This window comes from Embiotoca jacksoni, unplaced genomic scaffold (assembly GCF_022577435.1).
Source record: "Embiotoca jacksoni isolate LCO1_2020_lvr unplaced genomic scaffold, fEmbJac1.0.p SCAF_7, whole genome shotgun sequence".
Lineage (NCBI taxonomy): Eukaryota > Metazoa > Chordata > Actinopteri > Embiotocidae > Embiotoca > Embiotoca jacksoni.
This window is the reverse complement of record NW_027185425.1, coordinates 4,591,351-4,609,926: the sequence shown is the minus strand read 5'-3', so window position 1 is coordinate 4,609,926 and position 18,576 is coordinate 4,591,351. Positions and strand designations below refer to the sequence as shown.

At 41.9% G+C, this 18,576-nt stretch overlaps 1 protein-coding gene across 5 annotated transcripts in view; it reads left to right on the top strand.

The window, feature by feature from the left end:
* The window catches only part of rbms3 (RNA binding motif, single stranded interacting protein), a 277,717-nt gene that overhangs the window by 236,802 nt on the left and 22,339 nt on the right, over positions 1-18,576 (top strand). For all 5 annotated transcript variants that reach the window (XM_069177075.1, XM_069177076.1, XM_069177077.1 and 2 more), the window contains 4 exons: positions 372-478; positions 8,639-8,682; positions 12,295-12,391; positions 15,966-16,016. In XM_069177075.1, coding sequence (XP_069033176.1) covers positions 372-478; positions 8,639-8,682; positions 12,295-12,391; positions 15,966-16,016 — 299 coding nt within the window. The remainder of the gene's footprint in view (positions 1-371; positions 479-8,638; positions 8,683-12,294; positions 12,392-15,965; positions 16,017-18,576) is intronic.

Genomic DNA, 18,576 nt, shown 5'->3' with positions numbered 1-18,576 from the left:
CGTCAGGAACAGGAACGCCTTCTAGAAATAAGCTTTGGCTGACAGAGCGGTCCTGCCTTACCATCTCAGAGGTATTTACAAGAGCGATTACTGTGATTATTATTTCAACAATACCCTGCAATGCTCTTTCATGGGCTGCCAGCCCGGGCGAGGATAGGGAGGGCCTGCCAACATCGACGGTCTGGGAATTTGTCTAGGAGCTCCATAGGAAGGCAGAAAGGAGGGAGGGAGGGAGAGAAGGGCGAGAGAGAGATGTGATGGAAGAAGAAGAGAAAAAAGCCACAGTTCAAAAGGGTGTTCGTCATACTGAGGGTCACACGATGTAGTCCTCCTCACATGATTTTGTCCTATCTCTCTCTTTTTCTCTGCAGCTCCCACGGAGCCTTTGCTGTGCAAATTTGCTGACGGAGGGCAGAAGAAACGCCAAAGCCAGAGCAAGTACCCTCAGAACGGGAGGCCGTGGCACAGAGAAGGCGAGGTAAGATGTTACACTAGTGTGAAATGGATTCAGATCCCGTTTATTTTCTCACCCACAACTGAAAAAAAATCTTCCACAAGGTGTTGGTTCAGGGTTGAGTGCAAAACTAAACTCACACCAGATCTTTGGGATTTATTTTAAATTCTGCCTCATATATGCTTCTTTGGCAAAAGCCACATCCAACTTCTTCAGGTTTGTTCTGTAGGTAATGTAAAGTAATGGAATCACATGACATACAGACCTTAAACGTTTTTTTTATTAAACTGCATCAAAACCCACTAATATAAATTTGTATCCAGGACAAATCACAATAAACAAAAAGGTCCATTTATTTGTTTTTTCAGGAGCAGTCAGCTCACATTGTAACATTTCTGTTCAAGAATGGTCTCAGCTATTCCTCCTTGATGTCTCTGCTGCTCTCCACCAACTGTTGGATGTCTTTTACCCCTTCAAAGTCATCAACCTGTAGTAGGGGGGGAAGAGGCAGGTTTTACAGCCAGCCCCCATGTAAGTCATTTAAAAAAAAAAAATAACAATGCCTCCCTGACCATTAAGCAAAGTCCATCCATTGATGAACGCAGCAGGATGCATCTCCAATATGCAGCGAAAAACAACAAATTAGCCTCATGATGATAAACTGCTTTTACCATGGCGGCCAATTAACCTTCATATCTTTATATTTATTTATATTCTGCAACAAACCTTACTTTTACCTCACTTAAGAGAATTTACTAGCCTGGATGCACCCATTTATGACTCACAGCTTCAGTCTTTGCTGTGATTATGGTCTGGAAACATGAGGGTTCACTCAGCGACTCTGAAGAGCAGACCCATTAACAACCAGTAGCGGTCGCTAATTGGTCCAACAACACGGGCAATGATGGAATTTTGGCACACCACAGACTGTGTATGCGGGTCAATGGTAATTGGTTAAAGGCTGCTTCTATGGTTTCAAAATTCACCCATTAGGATTCAATGACTGGAAACAATCCCCAATGGAGCTTGGCCAGACCCATATATTTACAAATTTGGGTCTAGTAAAAACAAGCTTAGGAATTACCTTGCCTTCACCAGCGTTCACACGTAGCAAAAATAATAATTAACAGAGAAAAGAAATGTAGTAACATATCAATATGAGCTACTTCTATGGAATTTGCATGTTCAAACTTTAAAAGTTGAAGGATTGCATAGTTCTGTGACTGTTATACGTCTTTTACAGATTCACAAACTGCCTCCAGAACGAGAGCAAATTGCGATACTACAGCAAACATTTATTATGAATTGATATCTAAGGGACCGAATTTATCCAAAATATGTCAGCAGAACTCTCTAAAATTCATTATGATGATGTTCTGCACAAGGCGTTTACCTCTGGGGTAATGGTATTTCTAAGAACAGACCCCACCCTGCTCACAAGGCCCCAAGAGAAGTTGGCCGCAACATCTGGCGTTATGTAAACCATTACTGCCTGTCATTCATATTTACTCAAAGCTATGGCGATGTTCAAAAAGAAAAGGAAAAATACCTCAGATATCGAACAAGCTGCCCCCGGATGTATATGAGCTGTCATGTAAATTGCATCTCAAGCCAAACGCCTCACTGAACGCATATATTTCCGCCATACACCAGAATGCCGGGAAAACTGAAATTGGATCTATCGCGGTAACATTTGGAGGCAAGGTTAAAGTCTCTTCACATGCTACCAAGCAGCTATACTGGAAAGGACACACAGAGGAGACTGGAAGAGAAGCGCTTCAGACTGGGCTGTATAGAGGGGAGAGAATACACGCATGCATCTGCACCCACACACATTCAGTGAGGATGACAGTTATGCTGAAACGGCAACGTAGGGGAGACCAGGAGATGAAATGTTTGTCCTTCAGAAAACACATGCTCTCTGTGTGTCTGTGTGGGTGGTGGAGATGCAGTATGTGTGTGTGTGTGTGTTTTGGAAGAGGTAGGTGGAGTACTGCACTAGCTGTGTGTGTGTGTGTGTGTGTGTGTGTGTGTGTGTGTGTGTGTGTGTGTCTGTCCATCACATGTTCAGCAGCCCAAGCACCTATAAGCCAGTGAGGCGTGTTTAACCTAAATCACATTGCTACATCCCCCTCGAAGGCCCGCACGCTGACAGGATCAGCTCAGTTGACTTAGGGTAAAGTGAGATGACTGTGGATGTGTGACCGTGTTTGTGTGTTTGGATGCTTCAATTTTGAATGTGCAATAAGGATACTGCCAAAAATACAGGAAACGCCCTTTTAATCCGTTTGCTGTATTAATTCTCCAACCCCGACATCCTTTGCATTGCAGACAGTGCACACACATGGTCTTTGACCTAGGTTCAAAACAGCTGCTTGCCACGTAGCACTGGTCCTTTAGCCTGTAAAATGTGTTTATATAGTACTAATTTGCTCGTATCAAGTGCTTTGTTTTGCCTTCATATAACCATAAAAGTCTTAATTGTGCTTTAGTTGTTGTAACATTGAAGTGACGACACTAAAAGTGAGCATTTTGCTGGAATGTTCAGGAATAATATTTTCCCGTGGAAGTGCACAGTTTGCAGATATTGTGCATTTAAATTTGCTTATATATCTGCCATCTTTCAATTCATTTCATTTCAATTTTCTTCATATGACGCCGTAAGTCATCTCAGGGTACTTTGAATAGTGAGATCATGCCCTTACAAGATTAACGAGAGAAACCCAACATTCAACAATTTCTACATGGGCGACAGCTGGAAGGAAAAACTCCCTTTCAACATGAAGAAACCTCCAATAGAACAAGAATCAGAGGTGGGAGGCCATTTCCCTCGACCATTTGGGGTGACGAGAGAGCAGAGAGAAAATAACAGCATGCCGAGGCAACAAACAATAAACATTGGTCAGGTTGGTGGGTGCAATTACCGCTGATCAAAAAAATGCTTCTCCTGGGCCAAAAGATGCCTGCAGAAAGAGGTACGGCGGAGAGGAGACACATCTTTACAAAACAAACATATGACCTGGGCAACAATGCTTGCTTACAGTGTAAAGATAGTTTGGAAAAGAGTTTTAGCAGACAGGACTGGTGTCACACACACACACACACACACACACACACACAAACAAGCATGCAAACCCACTGGCTATAAATAGGATTTCAGCTTTTTCATCATGAAAAAGAAATTCAATTACAAGTTAACGTTCAGAAAGCAGAGACATACACAAGTTGTGTGTTGAGACAGAGCGCGATCAAAATGCGAATTGGCCCCGGACGATGCGAGTTGACACAAAGAAACGAACGTGAAATTTCAAGTTGAGTGAAAATGTTTGCGTGTATCCTGGGACTTAATAAACATACAGAGGCCAGAGGGAAAAGGAGAGAGACTAGTGGGGAAATAACAGAGAGACCCAGAGTTTTTCTGGAGAGTTCGGAGTCCAGCCAGAGGCTGAGCTCAACAAAAACACACGAGCACCCTCTCACAGACACGGCTGCTGCGTCCATTGCTAGCTGGCTTACAGCTTACGTCTCCACTCTTGGTACAGTGTGGTAGCTCTGCGGAGCAAATAAATGCAAATGAAAGCAAACATTTGCTCAGTTTTCTGTCTGCGCACACCTTCAAACTCAAATCAAAGTCGGTGTGCAGGTGTTTGTGTCTCCTTTGAAAGTTTTTCATGTTGTCTTCCTGTGCCGTCCGCTGCATGATTTCCCCACCCCTCTCCTCCCCCTACCCCCCCTCCCTCCCCTCAGTCACCCTCTCTGGTGCCCTCCACCTTCAATGTTCCACATTACTCTGTGTTATAGCATGACGACATGACTGAGAGGCCGAAGTGTAGCTGCCTGAGTTCAAGGCAGTGTGTGTGTGTGTGTGTGTGTGTGTGTGTGTGTGTGTGTGTGTGTGTGTGTGTGTATGAATGTAGCAGAACATGCCCCAGTGTGCTTTTATGTGTGTGTGTGTGTGTGTGTGTGTGTGTGTGTGTGTGTGTGTGTGTGTGTGTGTGTATGAATGTAGCAGAACATGCCCCAGTGTGCTTTTATGTGTGTGTGTGTGTGTGTGTGTGTGTGTGTGTGTGTGTGTGTGTGTGTGTGTGTGTGTGTGTGTGTGTGTGTGTGTGTGTGTTGTTGTTTTGCTATCCTTGAGATAAACAGTGTGAGGTTTAGACCTTCAGACTGAAGAGGTTTTTACTAATTGAGGTTATTTTAGCTTTCAAACTCTCCAGGGCAATATTTGACTTAAGGGATATTATAAGATGAGGTGTGTCTATTTTTATGAACTACCTTTTATCTTACAGTGTGATAATTAAATATCTCAATATTTAATTTAAATTCAGTAGGTGGAGCTGGTTGACTTGGTCAACAAACATGGCAAATCTCAAATGCTGCAGCTGCGTGGACTCTACTTGACGTCTGCAGCTTTGCCAGGCTCTCTTGAGATAGCAGAAACCTTTAGAAGACCTTTCAAGTGATTTTGTTTTCCCCTTAAGAGTGTGGTTCATATGTACAGACTATATTTACACCTGGCACACATCTGGTCGCAGTGCAAGTGAGATCACCTGCAGATACGGTTTGGCTGATCTGATAGCATGATTTTTTTTATTTTTTTTTTTACTTACGTAATCAATACAAAAGCCCTTCCAAATGTAGTGTGTGTTTCATGTGTGTGTGCATCCATGTGGTCATTGATCAGCTGTGGGCAGGGGAGATGGGAGATAGGCATCACGTGTTAGTGTGTTTATCAGAGCTGAGGCCATTCTTCACCTCGCTCCCTGTGGCAGGCAGATGAAGGGGAGCAACAGCCCACACCATCCATTGTTCTCTCCTTCTACGTCTCCCTACCTGCTCTCTCTCCAGTTGATCTCACTCTGCCTGTATCTTTTTGCTTTCCATCACTCTCTTCCTTTTCTTTCTGTCTTTTTTTTCCAAGTGCACCCTCCCTCTAGCAGTTCTCTGTGTTTGAAGTCTTCCCAGATCCCACAGCAACATATGGAGAGAGAAAGTGACTCACTGAGACTGAGAGAGAAAAAGAGAGGGAACACATTGCATTATCAGTCAGGAGTTACAAGGGGTTGAGTGCTGCAGGGTGGCTGGTGGTGAGGATTGAGAAATATATGACAGATTTTCTTGTAAACTACCCAAAGTGGGAGTCTAGAAAGTGCTGTCTCTCGCTGTCTCATGCTGACAAACATATTAGTCACTGCATTTTTTCTTTCCACCACGCACACAGACACCAGCGCCATGGGTGCTCTTTTTTTTTTTTCTACCCTCGCTCTCTCTTTTCACGTCCTCACTCTCTTTCACCAACACACACTCCTACACACAAAAAAAACTTTCAAAGTCACACTTCTCAAGCATCTACTCTGGGGGAATGAGTGTAGATGAAAAAAAAACATCCGGCTTTCCACTCGGTGTGAAAGCCTGACAGATGTCCGTGTGTTTGTGTTTTTGTGTGTGTGTGTGTGTGTGTGTGTGTGTGTGTGTGTGTGTGTGTGTGTGTGTGTGTATGAGGACACAGAGACTATTGCCCAGCTTTGTTTTCCTGTATAAAAACTGTACAGCAGGTGTCCTTACAGTTGATCACATAAAATGTCCTCAACCTTTTTACGAACTGTATTAAACTTAGTTCTGCATACATACATTTACATACATATTACTGCACTTTAAAAAGAAAAAGCTGCTGTTTTGGTGCACAATTTACATTTACATTTGCACTGAGACTATATTAGCAAGACAAATATTCATTTTGTAAACCCAAGAGCACAGTCATAAAGATATTAATGCAAAATAATTCTTCACAACTTGCTAAACTTGAATTAATGATTGACTCCAAGAAGACGCAACCGAGTCACTTTTTTTTTGTTTGAATCCAGCTGTCACTGCTACATTTGAGCACTTTACTGTACATACAGTCGCAAATATTTTTTTTCGGTGTTGGTATTCAGAGATTATTAGAAATTCATAATGTCTTGGCAGAAAGTTTCTGTTAAATCATCATATTTACTGCATAAATTGAGGAAGCTTGCAATGCTTGCAATAAATAGCTACTCCACCTTTGAAAGTCAAGTCAGGGCCGAGGCTTTGTTCACAGGGCCTGTACAGTGTAACGTTTTTTTTTTTTTTCCAGTCCTGGATCAAGCTCAGACACATGCACAGCCTGTCTATGTCTTTTCCTTTCCCCTCGTTGTGATAGAGCCAAAAGCTGGCTGCATCAGTAATCAGTCACTGGCTGTGCAGGGTTCCTGGTCAGGAGCTTCTCTGCTGTAGAATTCATCAGCTCATGGAACCAAGGGCGGCACTTAGGGGAGTTATCAGCCTCGCCAGACAGCTGGCCATGTCTGCCGCTGCTATTAACACACATGTGAACACACACTCGCAAACATGCTGACAGGCATGCAGCGAGACTGTTGTGATCTCACATTTTTGGGTATATGGAGTCACAGAAAAGGACGCTCGTAGACACTGAAGCAAAATACGCAAATAATGTAGAAAACGAATGCAAGCATCTTCGTCCAGCCTTTGCAACTTTACATAAAATCTCTCTTAAAGCTTTTTTTTTTTTTTTTTTTTTTTTTTTTTTTTTAAACCAGATGTATCAATACATTGACACAAACTGAACACAAAGGCTTTCCACCACACACACCTATGTCCAACCATCCCTATGTCCAGGAAGGGCTTATTCACTTGGAGATTCTGTTTTTGCTCACTCTCGACAGTTTGGTCCAGGCTCACTGATCCCCCTGCTTCTCTGAGCCACTATTCCCTTAACTGTGTAGCTCGGTGTAGTTAGCCCTCTGGAGTAACAAGGGCAAAAAGGGTACAGAGAGATGGATGGGGGTGGAGGGAGGGGAGGGGTAGATTAAGAGATGAGGAGAGTGGGGGATGAAGAGAGAAAGGTAAGGAGAGAAAGGAGAACACAAGATGTTGAAGAAGGAAAGGAGAGGGAAGGTGAGGGAAAGGGAAGGGCAAGAAAAGAGTGTGTGTGCGCGCGCATATGTGTGTGTGTGTGTGTGTGTGTGCGTGTGTGTGTGTGTGTGTGTGTGTGTATGCTGATGAAATCTGCCATCCTCAGCAGCCTCCCGTTAAAAGAAATCGGATTAGCCCTCCTCCGGGAGAGAACCTTCAGGAATGCAAATGAAGGATTGCGGCTCACAGGTTTCTCTCCTGGACTCTAAGAGGGCCTCACACACACGCACGCACGCACGCACGCACACACACACACACACACACACGCACACACACACACACACACACACACGCACACACCATCACCAGACAAGGAACTTGGTTTTCCTCTCGCTCCTTTTCTCTCCAAAGGGCATTTCTTCATTTCCTCTCATTCATAAAAACATGATTGTACGTGATTGAAATAGAAAAAGAGGCCCTTTCAATACTAATTCACTTTGTCCTATTGACTAAGCTTTCTCCCACATTGGCTTTGTCATTTGTCAGTTTTTCCAATTTGAAATGAGTTGATATAGATTTCATTTATTTTGAACAAAAAGAATCAAGGTCTAAATCACGTTATTCCCCAAGTACAATAAATGTACAGCAAATTATCTCGGTGACATTGGTGGGGGAATATATGAACAGCTTAGCCAGTGACATACATAACACACCAATGGAGGGTTACACTGAAATGCTGTGACTTAATACAGTTCGAACAAGTGGCTGATAGTGAGCAGGAGTTCTGGTTCCTTCTCAGGTTTTGGATTCCTATGTGCACCTGTTAATAAGCTGTAATGGAATAATTGTTTTGGGAAATACACTTCTGTTTTCTTGCCAGGATTTAGATGAGAAGATTGATAATGCTATTATATCTGAACACAAAATATGAAGATGGAGTCTGCAGGTGGTTAGTTTAGCTGAACGACTGGAAGCAGCCTAAGTCTGTCCAATGTTGACAAAATCTGGAAAGCAGCTCCCTAATTATCACATTATAGCCCTTGTTTTAATCCATTAAAAAAAACTCAAATATAAAAACATACAATCTTCTCATGCAACTGTAATGTGCAAAAAAAGTGAATAAAAGAAAAAAGTTGTTGTTTCATGACTAATTTTATGACCTGAAATGTCTTTTCAATGGTCACATTTGTCATTCCTGCTGTTTATTATTTCTGTTTTACATATTTCATTCTGATTGATCTCTTAATTTGTGATTAATCCTGCATGCTTCCTGTTTTTCTCTTTCAGACTGGCATGGCGTTAACATATGATCCTGCTGCAATGCAGAATGGGTAAGAGCTTGATAGTCAATCCATCTTTGGCACCATCTAATACACTCACCTCTTGGCTCATAGGACCCCCAGTCGATACCTCTGTCATACATAAAGATTAATGTAGTGTGTGCACTTTGTTACTGTTTGATTAAGGAAATCTATATAGACTTCAAATATCGGTTTTCATTGGTGGGGTCGGGTGAGAAATGGCAAAGGAGCGCTGAGTGAGCGTGAGCGTGTGTGTGCGTGTGCGTGTATGTGTGTGTGTGTGCATGTGTGTGTGTGTGTGTGTGTGTGTACATGTGTTTGGGTCTTTGTGTATGTGTGCGTTCCTGTGTGTTTTTGTGTCTTTATGTCATGATTTAATGGTGCTGTGGAAATAAATGACCCGGCAACGTGTTTTATTTTTCCCCACCGTACTGAGACAGGAAGGCGCAGAGGCTCCCCTGTATCTCCCTCTGGCCTCACTCACAGGAAGCTCCTCACTCTCTCTTCCTAAACCACTTATCCCCCCGTGACTCTGGGTCAATCCCAACCAAAAAAAAAAAACTGGATGAATAGCATCAGTCACTTCACACAGCCCGACATGTAAAACCTTGCAAATCTGCCAAATTATAATCCCAAAGATAGTTGTGTTAAGCAACAAACCTGCAGAACGCTCAAGACATTCAACTTGATGTTTAGGCTGATGATCATGTTCCTGAAAAAAAGGGAGATAATTTGAAATAAGTGGCAAAGAATATCAAAATAATGCAAAGTAGAAAATCTAAAGGCAGTTGAACTGTAAATATAAAACTGAAATTTCCCTGCATAATTGTCAGACTGTGCTTACAGGTGCATCAAAATTCTAATTGGATTAAAAAATATATATAGCTATGATGCAGATTACACATATATAATGCATATATATATGCTATTGTGGGGCTAGAGTTCCATTCTCTCCCTTGCACTCATCTTTGAATACATTTAACTGTACTCTTTTATAGAAGAGCACCAGACAGGAACAGTTTTGGTAAGTTCCATGGTGAAAACCAACCTAAAAAGATAGGAAATTGAATGCTCTTGCAGCGTCTCATACTGTAAATAACGCATGAAGGGTCTTATCATAATTATATTTATTTGCCTTGATTTTGTTATCTTTGGGTCTGATTCCTAATTATTTGGACCCGGTGTGTGAAATTAACTTCACTGCAACTTTTTTCTTTTAAAATATGTAGAAAAATATGAAATGCTTCCCTTTGCCAGACACTCAGCATGCTCATTTAATGAAGACGCAAACATATCAAAATGACCGTGCAGCATTGCAATCACACAACATGCAGATGTATTTCATGTTATATAAGTTATATAATTTTGAGTGCAACCATAATTGCGATACAAAAATAAAGATACAAAACAAATGCACACTATGTTATCCTGCATAGTGATGTCACTTGTGTCTGTGCTCAATTTGACCTCAGAGACCCAGTTTTTAGCTGTCAATGTGGGTCTAAGGTCTTCAGGACACGAAGCATAACAATAAGGTTCAAATATAATGGCGTAGAGAACATGTGGTGTTGATGCTGTATGAAGAAATCGAACGTGACCTATCTCGTGTCTTCGGCCAGTATTATGGTCTTCAGCTCAGGTGGCAGAGACTGTTGGACATTTCACTCAGCTTCCTGGGAGATCTCAGTGACATTTGCTGGCTATAAAACTTCAATCAGAGCAATAAGATAAAGCAGCATCACGTCAGTTCTTCACAGCTAAAACCATACTTTCTTGAAATGTAGTTTTCTCCAAGCTCAGCCTACGAGCATGCTACGCAGCTCTGCAGCCAGCACAGCACAGGGTCACCTAAATACTGGTATCCTACTACAAAAACCACGCTTTTAACTTGAGAACGCTTTAACGCACTTAACGAATTTTATGTGCTGTTTAAAATACAAAATATGGCCATGTGTTTCTGAGCTAAAGGATGTGTATGTTGTGTGTGTGTGTGTGTGTGTGTGTGTGTGTGTGTGTGTGTGTGTGTGTGTGTGTGTGTGTGTGTTCTAGTTTACTGTGGGCTCCAAAAAATCTGAGACCACATCAACAATCTGACATATTTTCATGTAAACCCAGAAATAATTAAGAAATTTACAGATTTGAAAAAGTTATGTCTTTTTGAAAATATAAGGGAATTTTTTTCAGGATCCTGCAATCAAATTTACGAAAATGTATATAATGTACCATGTTTACTCTTTGTACAAAAGGCAAAATTTCCTTGAGTCATATTCTTCCTTTGAAGCAGCATTCAGGTGACAGTTGGATTTAATTGACTTAAGGCTTTTTCAAGTAAATCAACTTGCAGCCATCATTCGCCTGTTATAAATATGGCTTCGCCTGAAATTTCCAGTTGTTTACAAAGTAGCCTTGTGAGAGTGGGAAACATGGCACCAGAAAGACCCTCAGAATAAAACGATTCTTAGCCAAGAGTGTCTTTCTCAGCGGCAAATCATGGCCAGACTGAGGTTTTGTAAGGGAGCAGTGCATGGGGCTCTGAAACGCTGTGCAGAAACTGGATCAGTTGTATCCAAAGCACGATCAGGCAGATCAAAAGTGCCGCAACCTCAGAAGATCAATACATCAAGCTTTGTTCACTAAGAGAGAAAGAGCTTCATCGCAGACACTGAATTTTCTAAATAAAGAGCGCAAGACTCGAATCAGAAAAAGTACTGTTGAAGGAACGCTGTCTGGTTGTGGTTTCAGGTGGGCAAGCAAGGTAACATACTTAAAGTTAGCTAAGACATACCAGAATATTACAATGGATGGAAAAGAAAAAGGTTTTATTTACTGATGGATCCATGTTTGAGCTATGAGAGTAATGGAAGCATGTGTGTTCGGAGACAGAGAGGAAAGAGAATCATAACAGTGTACTCAACCCACAATGAAACATGGTTTGCACTCCAAGGAGTTGGAAACCTGCACCGAATCAACTCTACCTGGACCACGGAGTCACACTCCAGCAGGACAAGGAGCCCAAACACACCTCATAGCTTCAAAAACCAAAGAAGACCATCCTGCAAACATGCAACATCAGGCAGATGACAGTTCAATGTCTTTGCCGAACTCACATCACGTCCACGTCTTTTTTGAACGTATTTTCATTGATTACCACGAATGTCCCTTGGACTTCAATGTTAAACGTTTAAAAGACGTCTTTTCATAATGTCTTTTCAATGTTCAACATTGGCGTCCGAAGGACATCCACGATGAATGATGAAAAGATGTTATTAAATTACATTCCCTGTGGATGACATCTGTTTTTATTTTTAAAACGACGTGTTTTAAACGTTTAACATTGACGTCCAAGGGACATCGACGGTGGACGTTCAAAAGACGCTGACAAGACAAAATAAAATCATCTTCATTAGTGGTCTCAGACTCGTGGATCCCACCGTATATTTGTGTCAGTTAACACTCTATTTATGTATGAAGGTAAGAGAAAGTCACACTGACGTAATGTTCCATGTACCTAATGTGAATTTGACAAATTAGCTGTGCAGTGATCTCTCTCCTCTGTACTCTCCACTCCTCTTTATCTGATGTTGACTCCTCCACCTTTGTCTCCCCTCTTTCCCTCCCAACCTTTTTTTCCTCCCGTCTCAGGTTCTACTCCTCGCCTTACAGCATCGCCACCAACCGCATGATCGCACAGACCTCCATCACGCCCTTCATCGCTGCTTCCCCCGTTTCTACATATCAGGTGGGCCATAATGCGCCGCATTATGGACAGACTGCTCTCTGTGTGTGTAATACGAGGGCTTACTTTGTGTTGGGGGGGGATGGAAGAGAGAGGGGCGGGCTGCAAAACAGCATGAGGTTCTCTCTTCTTCTCTCGTTGTTTCTTCGCCGCTCCAGCTGTGCTCGATGACATCTGTTTCGTAGGCGGCAAACACAACAGGCATCAGAAAATAAGCAACAAAAAAAATGGTGATTAAAAAAGGGCTGACAGGGTAGAAAAAAAGAAACTCACCCATCAAGAATGAAAGTGTCTGGGAAAAGAGTTTCCTCCCTCCCAGTTTGCTGGCCTTTTCCGTGCTCTCTCGGCTGCTTTTTTTTTTTGTTGTTGTTGCTTTTATTTTAATTTTTTTTTACTAACTTCAACACAATCCTTTTCCTCTTCCTGAGTGAATTTCGACATCGCTCACGGCTGTGATCTGTGGAGTAATCCAACAGAACAGAACAGGAACGTAAAAATTGTCTCTGTGATATGTCAGGAGCGTTAACCGTTTTCCGTCACTGCACATTTCACGCAACACCCTTTGTCGAATCTAAACATCAAGAGGCGCTGCCACCATGCCCTCTCGCTCAGACACTATCGTTTAACATCGGCTCTGCTTGGTATGCAGAGACAGACAGACGAGGATAGTGAGCAAAAGAACGGAGATGAAGGATAGATGGGAAAATAGAAGAGGCAGATGGAGAGAAAGACAAACGGGGAGAGTAGGAAGGATAGTTCAGGTGGCGGTGATGGCGGCGGCTCGGGTGGGTGGGCAGAGGAGGGGTGCTGCTGAAGGTTGCTGTGCCCGTCTTTGAGGCACGCTTGATTAAAACTCTGGTCCAGTACCTGCGGTGGCGGGGCAGGGGAGAGGGGAGGAGGGAGAAAAGTGGGCCAGGGCGCGTCTCTAATCCGCTCTCGGAAGGCTTCCCAAATTGATTTATCAAAAACAATGGCCTGGCTTTTGAGGAATATTAATCCTCACAGTTTCAATATTGGGCAGCTCTGCCGCCGCTTCCTGTAATATTGCCCTTCAGCCAGTCACGGCAGGAAGGTGAGTCCTTCATCTTCTGCTCAAGTACAAAGAGACAGAAGAAAAAGAAAAAGAAAAAGGGGAGACAAGCCAGGCAGCCGTATATGCCAGACAAAAGGAAATCACTTCCTTTTATGATGGAAAGTATTGCCTTTGTAATGAAAATCTCAAGGTGTATGGAAATGTCTGTATATGCCATTCTCTCTTTTATGTTTATGTTGATATTTTTTGAGCTGCAGTTTTGAGAGGATTGATTTATCAAATCTGCAAATGATCCATACCAACAGCAGTGCTCTGCTGCTCTTTTAAGCCTGGCTCCAGTGAGCTTGAATGATGATTGGCTTTGTTTCCTGGAAAACAGCTTTGATGATCCACATGACAGGAGCAAGTCCAGGCCAGATCTCTACCAAGATTTCAGCTAGAGCCGCTAGCCAGCCGTGGCCTGGTTTACATCACTGGCTCTGCAGACTGAGCTGAGCTGGCTGACTAAATATGTGGCTGGCTGGCTGGCTTACCAACTAGTTAACTGGCTGACTGTTTGGCTTTACGTATGATTTTTTTTTTGGATGGGGGGGCCAACTGGCTGAGCGCACGGCTTAACAACTGTCCAGCTTTTTGGCTTATTGGCTGACGGCCTGCTTTAAATTTTAACAAAAGCTGTGAAGTTCAGCCAGAGGTAGAGAGCTTCTTAGGTTGCTCACATTTACTATTCACTCACACTGAACCTAATGCAGCTGTGAAATACCTGGACTTTACGAAAGCACTCTGTCAGAGCAGTTTTTTGGTCCTTCGGGGAAGATTCAAGTCAAGTTTTAGGTCTCAAGATCAAATCAAGTCGAAGTCATTCGGATATCTTTGTTCATGATGCTGCATTTGTTAGCGTTTTTGTTACATTACTGATAACTGATCTACTTTTGGCTGTCTGGTTTTTGTTTATTGTTCTGGTGAAGTGTAATCCCACCCTAGTCTGTGATTGTTAGTTTTGTAACTTGAATGTGTATATAGGCTGTATAGTAGCTACAATCTTACCAGTTTGTTACACTGTGTGAGATGGTTCTAATAACGTCTGAACAATTGGGCATGTCAGGTGATGCAATGAATGTCTGCTGAAACGTAATGCTTCAATGTAAACTGAGAAAAAAAAATAATTGGTGTGTTGGGAGACACCATTATATTTCATCATTCATCTGTGCTGCTCTTGAGTTTAGAAAATTTGGTAAAATAATAAAAGATCCCCGGACAAAGCGTGCAGTAAAACGTGAAAAGAAGAGGAGATCTTGAAACTGTTGAGGACTGTGGAAAATAAGGCAGAGTGAAATGCTGATTTTGCAATGTAAATCTGATTTAAAAAAAATAATAATAATAATTCTTTTTTCAGTACATTATAATAGCTCTCCAGTGTTTCCTGCGTATTCTGATTGATTACATTTGTCTCGTTGAGTTGCCGAAGCTTTAAATCATGTGTAAACATCTCTCAGTACACAAGACTACTATTTTTAATTCATGACCAAAGATTTTACCACATTTTTCTGAGTCCTACAACTGTCTCCGTCTCAAGCCTACAGCCCTTCTCTCTAGTAAATCATCACATGATGGTCATGGAGTATTTCAGTTAGAAAACGCTGAGGAGAAGTGATTAGAGATAAGCTTTCTTTGTGTCTATCTGCTGTCCCGTTCAGCTGGGGAGAACAAATATTGCTGTGTATAAACAAGCAGACTTGGCTTCATGTTATAGAATATCAGGCTTGTTTAGGTACGGATCCAAATCATGCATTTGGGTTGGCTCAGAGGATTGATTGCGCTTACAGCAGATTATTCCATGTTTGTCTTTGTTTAATCTAATCATTTTACCAGGATCAGTGGCCAGTCTGTGTGTTTGTCTGCTACAAGCTGTCTGATTCCTCTTTCCAGCATATCTAAGAGCTCTGTTTGTTCACGGCCCATTCCTCCAGTTTCTTGATCATTCGCACTGTCACTGTTTCATCCTCTCTTTAACTTTTTCATCCACATTTGTAAATATGCATGTCTGTGTATGTTTTCCTCTAGTAATGTCTCTGTTCTGTTCGCTGCTTTCAAATTCCCTTCATTTTTAGGTAGAAAATATTTTGCATCTGCTATTTTTTCGGATCTTCTCGAGATCTGTTCCTAGAATATCTTTCACCCCTCCTGCAACAGCACTGGTTAGGTCATTAATTCACTATAATAGTGAAGGAACCTGATTCATGGGCTCTATGCACAAGACCCAGTGTTGGCAATGATGACAAAGCAGGAGGGGGATTTGCTGCCTCCAGACTTTAAAATTCTTTTACTAATTCTTTGGCGCAAATTAGTGTGTGTAAAGTTCAGCCATTTTTGGTCCATTAAAACCAGTGCAATCGTTTGAAAACCTCCACACTGAAGAGTATTTGAACATATTGTGAATATTTGAACAGCACTTATTGCTTTATGTGGAATACTACTTCAGACTAAGACTGAGGAAAATGTATACAGTCATCGTCATTTTACATTTTATGTGTTTCTCCTCAGGTCCAGAGTACGTCATGGATGCCTCATCAACAATATGTTATGCAACCTACAGTAAGTATTCTACCATTCACCTGCACAAGGTGCCCTTGACTGCCCACCCTTAGTTGAACAGCTATGATTTGTTTCCACTTTCTCCTTCCTGCACAGTATTTTGTGAGAGTTGGTGAAAGGTTTAAGAAGGACATTTTTTTAAGTTTTATTTTACGGTTGTGCTGAAAATAGTTTCCAACTTGGAGAGTTTATTTTTATATTTAGAGCAATATGACTGACCAGAAAAATAGACTGAGTCTGGAAAAACGTTTCAGATGCATTATTCCTCTGCTGCAGGTCAAATGTTAAACCAACTAACTGCACACATGTACACTATACATGAAACCCTCTCTTGGTGAAATGATTACACCATGTTGGTCCTGCAGTTACTGTACAGAGTTCCATAAAGCACATGATCCCATTCTGATAACCACATGTTTCCATCTCTCCTAAGTATACAAACACATTTTGTTTTATTTTTTTGGTTGGGACTTTATAAGTATTGGTTGTGCCAGGAAGCAATTCAGCTTCATTTACCAGACCACAGCACAGGATTGACTGTAGACTGTTGCTCGGGGTTACCAGCCCAGACAGGAGACAAAAATAATATTAATTCAATTTAACTCAATAGAAACACAATCTGCAACAGTGAGGTAGTCGCAATATATCCAGTGGTTCAGCTCAATTATTGGGGTCAGACTTTACAGAACATTACATTTCAGAGTGTCCAAATTCCTGTTTATACCAGAGTTTGTAATGACTCTGGCAAAGTCATACTTTCCTTCTATTAGGGAAAAATATATACATATATTTTTTTGTGATTTATTGGCTGATTCACTTTTTGATTACAAATCAAACGATTAAAGATTATTTAATTTCTACAGCTTCAAATAGTCCAGTTTGTATATTCAGCTTTACATTCATATTTTGAGCTACCTACGCACAGTATTGTTTAAAAATGTTCAGCAGATTTGCCTCCCTAATATTATAACAACGAAGCACATTAGTGGTTTAGTAAATTGTTTAAAGGTTGAGCTTTTTTAATTGAGCCTGGCACCATAACTGTTCTCGTTTTGTTGCTTAGAGATTTTAAATCATTCTGCCAGAGGCTTTAGTGTTTGCTTGAGGCTTTTTGTGGCCCCCGAAGCATATTCAATGTACTTTGCTCCTCGTCGCTCTCGGTTTATTCACAGAAAGAGACTGGGTACCAGTCAAGGGCAAATGTATTTGATTCTTTACAACTATAAAACAGCTTCACTTCATCACATCTAAATATGCGGCTGCTACTTTCGAGGACGGCAGTACAGAGTGCGCTGTCATATTTTATATATTCTAGTACAGTATGTTTACTGAACTGTGCGATACCCCTAAGAAATGCATTATGGGACGGTATATAATAAGCATGTAAAAACTGCACGACGGTTGTAATTTTATTTATACAGTCGGTTATTTTCTCTTTGGAAAAGAAATTGCCACCCTGAGGGTTAACTTGTGTTATTTCTTTGTGTGCTAAAGTTACCTCTAATGAATCACACAGCCGTATAATTTAAAACATGCTTTAATATCAAAGTTCACTATTCTGTACTAATGAGCAAATGAATATGAATATGGGTGAATAGATAGCACCTTACAATTAGAATTTATCACCCAAGGTGTTTGGGAAGTATCTTGCAGAACAGCAAAATATAATTAAGTTATATGGTGCGAGAAACACTCTATGCCCTGGATAGATACCAAATAATCACCTGAAAGTCTCACTATGAAAAAAACAATACTTGACATTTACATTATTGTTCACTAGTATACAATAACTCAATGCCGATAGGACACCTGAAAATATAATGATCTCATATTTTCTCTTAGTTGTTGGTGGTGATACTATCTGTAAAAGTGCCAATAGCCTCGGTCAAGAAGGCAACTGCTTGTGAGTCCCTGCAACTGAACAAATTTGGCAACACTGGACTCTACAGCTGGTCCTGCACTCACTCACGGGAGGAGTGCTCAACCAGCCGCATGGCTCCCCGCTGTGGCCATTTACCCATCAGTCCTACCCATCTCACTTCCACTCCCGCTGTGGGACAGTGAACATGTAATCTGGTCGCAGCAGGCCACCAGCCAGCCCGGCAGACACACACAGACAAACACACACACACACACACACACACCACACCCAGCTGTAGCTGCAGCTGCCCTCCGAGGCGCTCCGTTTGCCTTTCAGCCCCGCGACTTCCTGCCTTTTCTGCGAGTATCTTAACTCACCTCCGCCCTGCTGTTGTCTACCTCCTTCTCAGTCAGGTATGCGCTTTCCTGGTGACACTGGTTTCACACTGAATTAAAGCCAGCTTGCTAAGAGACTACCTATTTTAGCTGCTGCTGCTGAGTCTGTCTGTTGTGAGAGTGAGGGTTTCATGGGTGATAGGCAGCAGTACAAGGTGAACCTCTGAAACCTCTGATCGTGTAACTGCGCGGCATGTCCAGGGCTATCTGCTTGTGTGAACCCGTATGTTTCCACAAGCATCTGCGTTTGCACACATCTGTATATCTGCATGTGTGCTTGCATCCAGACTGTACTAACGCTCGT